This window comes from Propithecus coquereli, unplaced genomic scaffold, assembly GCF_000956105.1.
Source record: "Propithecus coquereli isolate 6110/MARCELLA unplaced genomic scaffold, Pcoq_1.0 Scaffold39, whole genome shotgun sequence".
NCBI lineage: Eukaryota > Metazoa > Chordata > Mammalia > Primates > Indriidae > Propithecus > Propithecus coquereli.
In genome coordinates, this window is record NW_012149618.1 from 4364489 (window position 1) to 4369997 (window position 5509).

The 5509-nt window shown below is 33.6% G+C and overlaps 1 protein-coding gene across 2 annotated transcripts in view; it reads left to right on the plus strand.

Annotated features, from left to right (window-relative positions):
* PPP1CB (protein phosphatase 1, catalytic subunit, beta isozyme) overlaps positions 1-5509 on the plus strand; it is a 39819-nt gene that overhangs the window by 20136 nt on the left and 14174 nt on the right. For both annotated transcript variants that reach the window (XM_012652510.1, XM_012652511.1), the window contains 3 exons: positions 494-625; positions 2532-2762; positions 4627-4731. In XM_012652510.1, coding sequence (XP_012507964.1) covers positions 494-625; positions 2532-2762; positions 4627-4731 — 468 coding nt within the window. The remainder of the gene's footprint in view (positions 1-493; positions 626-2531; positions 2763-4626; positions 4732-5509) is intronic.

Sequence of the window (5509 nt, forward strand, 5' to 3'; positions counted from 1 at the left end):
AAAATTTAATAAATAGCTGGGCGTTCTTTATATTTTTTTGATTAGGAAATGGAGGTAGTGGTTGCTAAAATTCTTGGGTCTGCTGATATATTCCAAGGAAGTGTGTAAAGCTAAATAACCTATTGACAGTTACTTCTTAATCTCCCTTGCTTCATAGCCACTTGTTCTTAGTGCTGCTATTCCAGCATCCTACTAGATTGCAAGATGACAGAGTAAGGCAGACTCTAAAGGGTGTTGTCCCTGAAATTTTTTAGTTTTTTGGGTTGCTAAACCTCAGATTGGCCACTGGAGAACAAAGCGGAGGATTGCAGTTCATTGGCAGCAGACTGGAAGAGCCTCATCAGGAGCCGGCAAACGGAGACAGAAGCCAAAAATCATAGAATAACCTTATTGTTAGTCATAGGACTAAATATAAGGGTATGAGTCTTTTTAAAGGATTACTATTTTATTAATAAATTTTAGAAAACTGACCATCTTATTTATTATCTATCAGTACGAGGATGTCGTCCAGGAAAGATTGTGCAGATGACTGAAGCAGAAGTTCGGGGCTTATGTATCAAGTCTCGGGAGATCTTTCTCAGCCAGCCTATTCTTTTGGAATTGGAAGCACCACTGAAAATTTGTGGTACGTAAATGGGTAACGTTGGAAACAACTCTTTGGAATCATGTTTTTCCTTGCATATTTACATTGAGGATGATTTAGAGAAAACATTTTTGAAGATTGTGTATAAAAGAGATTGATAGGTTTTATTAAATAAAATTGAAACTTTCATAAAAATAAGTTACAGACAAGAAAACATTTGCTGCATATACAACAGATAAAAAGATTGCTATTTATAATATGTAAAGAGTTCTTATAAATAGGGAAAAGACAATATAATACAAAAATAACAAAACATAGAAAGAAGTAGATGTTAGAGGAAATTTAAATGGCCGATAAACATAAGATCCTCAGCCTCACTAGTGACCGGTGAAGTGCAGTTTAAAACAAGCACCTAACTCTAATCAGATAACCAAATATGTTAAAGATTGATATTTAGTGTTGTCAGGGATGTAGAGAAATGGGCATTTCAGTACACTGGTTAGAACAAACAAGTATAGCATTTTGGGGGTCAGTATGGCAATGGTCTTCTAACCTTGTTGTGATTGGTTAAATATATTTTGAAGTTTATATTACTTTATGACTTGTGTTTGTTCTTTTGAGTCTTAACAGTGGTTTTTGGCCAAAAGCAAAAACTTAAGACTTTAAGTGAGTGATCTCATTGTTATAACCAGAAAAATTGTTGCAAAGAAAGTAACATTTTTCTGTAGTTTACATAACAACAAGAAATAATATAAATAATGTATCACACTAGCTTTTAGTTTGATAATGCAGATATTCTTTGTGGTGGTTAGTAGTGTTTGTGACATAGCTTTCATGGACTTACCATCAGCTTTTGCTCAAACAGGGGTAGTTTGTTATATGCAAAATTTTTTTTCTCCTGTATGTTTCTTAATGATTCACATTCACACCATGTAACTTGCAGATAGGTGATCAGTGTGCTCTTTAAATATTTTTTATTCTCTTCTGTATGTGGTTTATTAACACATACAGTTACTCTCTTCTGGTTTATTCTCTTCTGTATGTGCTTGGTGCTCCTTTGTACAGTGCCCAGCAAATAAGAGATAATAGCTAATGTTTGTTGGACAGATAAATTATTTAGAGTATCACACCTTTAATTAAGAGGTGGTAGTTGGAATTTGGGGAAAATAATCAATCCCCTCTATGAATTTAAATGTAGCACATGTAGTTTAAGATCATTTGTAGTTGACCTTAAAATGATTTTGAAGTATTCTTTAAAGATATTCTTTAAAATGCTGCGATATAGAAATAACTTGAAAGTAATATATTTACTACATATTTCTAAGTTCTTACTATTTTGTCTCTGTTTGGCATAAAAAAGTGACCTAAGTTAAACTGCCAGATAATAAGAGTAACTGTATTAGTTGCCTGTTGTATAACAAATTACCCCAAACTTTGTGACTTACAACAATATTAATTTACCATTTCACAGTTTCTGTGGGTCAGGAATTTGGGTACAGCATAGGTCCTCTGGTTCTGGGTCTCTCACACAAGGATCCAATCAAGATATAATCTGGAGCTGCAGTCATCTTGAAGGCTCAACTGTGAAAGGAATCAGTTCCTTATGGGCTTGATGGACTGAGGGCCTCAGTTCCAAATTGGCTGTTGGCCAGAGGCCTCCCTCAGTTCTTAGCTACGTGGGCTTCTTCACGAGACAGCTGGTTTCATCAGCATGGAAGCTGAGAGAGTGCAAACAAGACAGAAGTTACAATATTTTGTAATTTAATCTTGGAAGTGACAGCCCATCTCGCCTTTGCTATATCTTATTCATTAGAAGTAAGTCACTAGGTATAGTCCATACAGGGGTGTGAAGGATTGATTACATGGGGTATGAACATCGGGAACCATTTCATAGAAGCTGCTTACAGCAGTAACCAATTTTTCTAAAACTGACTTTTTCTGTTTTTAGGAGATATTCATGGACAATATACAGATTTACTGAGATTATTTGAATATGGAGGTTTCCCACCAGAAGCCAACTATCTTTTCTTAGGAGATTATGTGGACAGAGGAAAGCAATCTTTGGAAACCATTTGTTTGCTATTGGCTTATAAAATCAAATATCCAGAGAACTTCTTTCTCTTAAGAGGAAACCATGAGTGTGCTAGCATCAATCGCATTTATGGATTCTATGATGAATGTAAGTGAAAATAAAAACTAAGAAAAGTAATTAATGGAAACATTCCCTAATAATTTTCTGGTTCAGAAGATTCAGAGATTCCTTTGATTCAGAGGTTTTTTTCAAAATATGCTCTATCAGGCATAGGCCCAGGAAGAGGAACCTGAAACTGGGTAATGTGTTACGAATTAAATTGTTTCCTTGGGTCTTCTTGATCATGTCATTTGAGATTCATTGCAGCTTACTAGGCTGAAGAGTCCCTTTAGACATTAGTTTACCTAGTAAAATATACAAAGGTCACTACAGACAGTGGCTTCTGGTTTTCTAGCGTCCATTCAGGTTTTAGCTCTCAGCATTCTTGTGATATGACAGAAGTTGTTATTAGTTCTGTGTCACAAGAATTATTGAGAAGTTCTGTGAAACTATTTAAAAGTCGAAGTTTATTAGAATTTTAATCTTTATGTCTTCAAACCTAGAGAGACAAGGATACTGAATACTGTGCTATATCCTTATTTTATTCTACTCTTTTTCATCAGTAAGAAATCACTGATTTGCTATTGCATAGTAGTGTTCCCAAGTATTACTAAATTACCCTACTGCATTTGAATTTGGTCTTTGATTTTGTTAGATCAGTATGGGAATGAGCATATGTTTGGTTAATTGTAATTTACAACCAATTATAATGATTTTCAAATTGAATTTATTTTTTATTACAGAATTCCCCTTTAGAATCTGCTTTTTCCTTTTTTCCATCCTTAAATATGGCACAGTCCTATTCAAACTTATATTTCCTCGATTCATATAATGATTTGACAAATGTTTGAAGACATGTTATATGTATCAGGCACTGTTCTAACCACTGAATGAAGCCATACACAATACGGATGATCTCTGTTGTCATGGAGCTTATGTTCTAATGGGAGTGATTCTATATTTGATTTTATATTGCACTTTTATTTCTGAGGTGTAGTATGTGGTTTGAATTGTTTAAATCAGACCAGTAGAGAGGAAGTGGGTTGGAGTAAATCAAACTAACAATTTTCCTAAAGCTACATCAGTAATAAGGTTATGTTCTTAAAGGATAAAAGATGGGCATGAATATCCTTGAGGCTAGATATGACATCACATGAAATAATGTATGTGAGAGCAGCTTGTAAACAGTGCTTTGAGTTATACTTTTCGTTAAGAACAGCGTAGGAAAATTAGTACTTGTATCTTTCATCCCTTCCTTGGCTGAGTAGTTGAACCTTACTGCCAAATTCGGGAAAATCGAGTAACTCTAAAAAGGTGAACATACCACTTGAGGTTGTCTTTGTTGTAGCTGTTTATGATAGGCTATAGGAAAATTACAGCTTTTGTGTCAATCTGTTTATACTTGCTGTTATATTAATGCCAAATGGTAATTCACTCAAAAGTGAATAGCAGTTAAGCACTTGGAAATTTTCTCTTCTTGGCTGTAAGTTTATACTATGTTACTCAGTGCATTAGAGTTAAAATGGACAGTCTCCAGAAACACCCTTTCACTCTCCTTACTTATTTGGCTAGGTATTTAACTAGTGCACATGTTGAAGGGAAAAAATGAACTAATAGCCTATTTCAAAATTGCTATCTTATAGTGATCTTAAAAGACAAAAATTATTGTGTTCATTTCATAAAACACTAGCAGTCTTTGAAGTCTTCGTAACTTTACTAAAGGTGCTGAATGTTTATTATATTTATTACCTTTTCTGAAAGTGTAGAAATAACACTTGTACATTATAGAAAAAGTGCTACAAATGCATAAAGCAGAAAATTGAAATCATTCGTAATACTCTGGCTTTGAGATAACTAATAAGAGAACAGTTTCGGATTTTTTGTTTATTCTATCTGCTTTTTCTTTTTATAGGCAAACGAAGGTTTAATATTAAATTGTGGAAGACCTTCACTGATTGTTTTAACTGTCTGCCTATAGCTGCCATTGTGGATGAGAAGATCTTCTGTTGTCATGGAGGTAGACTAGTAAATTTGCCTTACGGGTTTTTTTATGGTTCTTACATTACTCAGAAAAGAGCTGTACTAATGAAGATGCAGTGCTTGTGTGAAAACTTAAATGATTAAAACTGTTTTAAACATGGCTAAAACTTCTTTTAATAATTACAAATGTGTGGATTATTTATGAGTGAAAATGTAACTCTTGTCTTTAGAGTTTCACATTTGAAGAGGATAATTAGAGTTTTGTTTGAAAAGTATCTTTCCTTTGCCTCAAATTTTGACAGAAAGATACTCCTGCTATCAGTAAAAATGAGAGGATCATTATCTTCCTCCCTATATTGAATACCTTTCATCAGAATCTAAATATAATTAGTTTAATGTTCACATATATCAAGAGTTCTAGGCTTCATACAGGATGCCTACTTTGGTCCTAAAAATAATTGTTTGGTAGAATGGTAAGTTATTCTAAAAGTTAATTTGAAAAATTAACATGTGTCTAGCACCTGACTAGATGCCACGGAAATATAGTGTATGATCTGGTCGTCTTGAAAAATTTAAAAACATATTGATAAATTATATTTATGAAACAGATAATTGAATAATAAAAGCAATTATGTCAGTATTTCTAAGATAGTAATTATTATGAGAAGTCATAAAAAGGAAGGAATTATTGAGCATATGTGTGTGAAGACATGGGTTTTAAAAGACAGACTTTGGAGGAGTGAAAAGGACTTTAGGCAGTCTTTGTATGTTGTATGTCCGGTTTAGGAAATGTGCAAAGACTGGCCCAACTATAA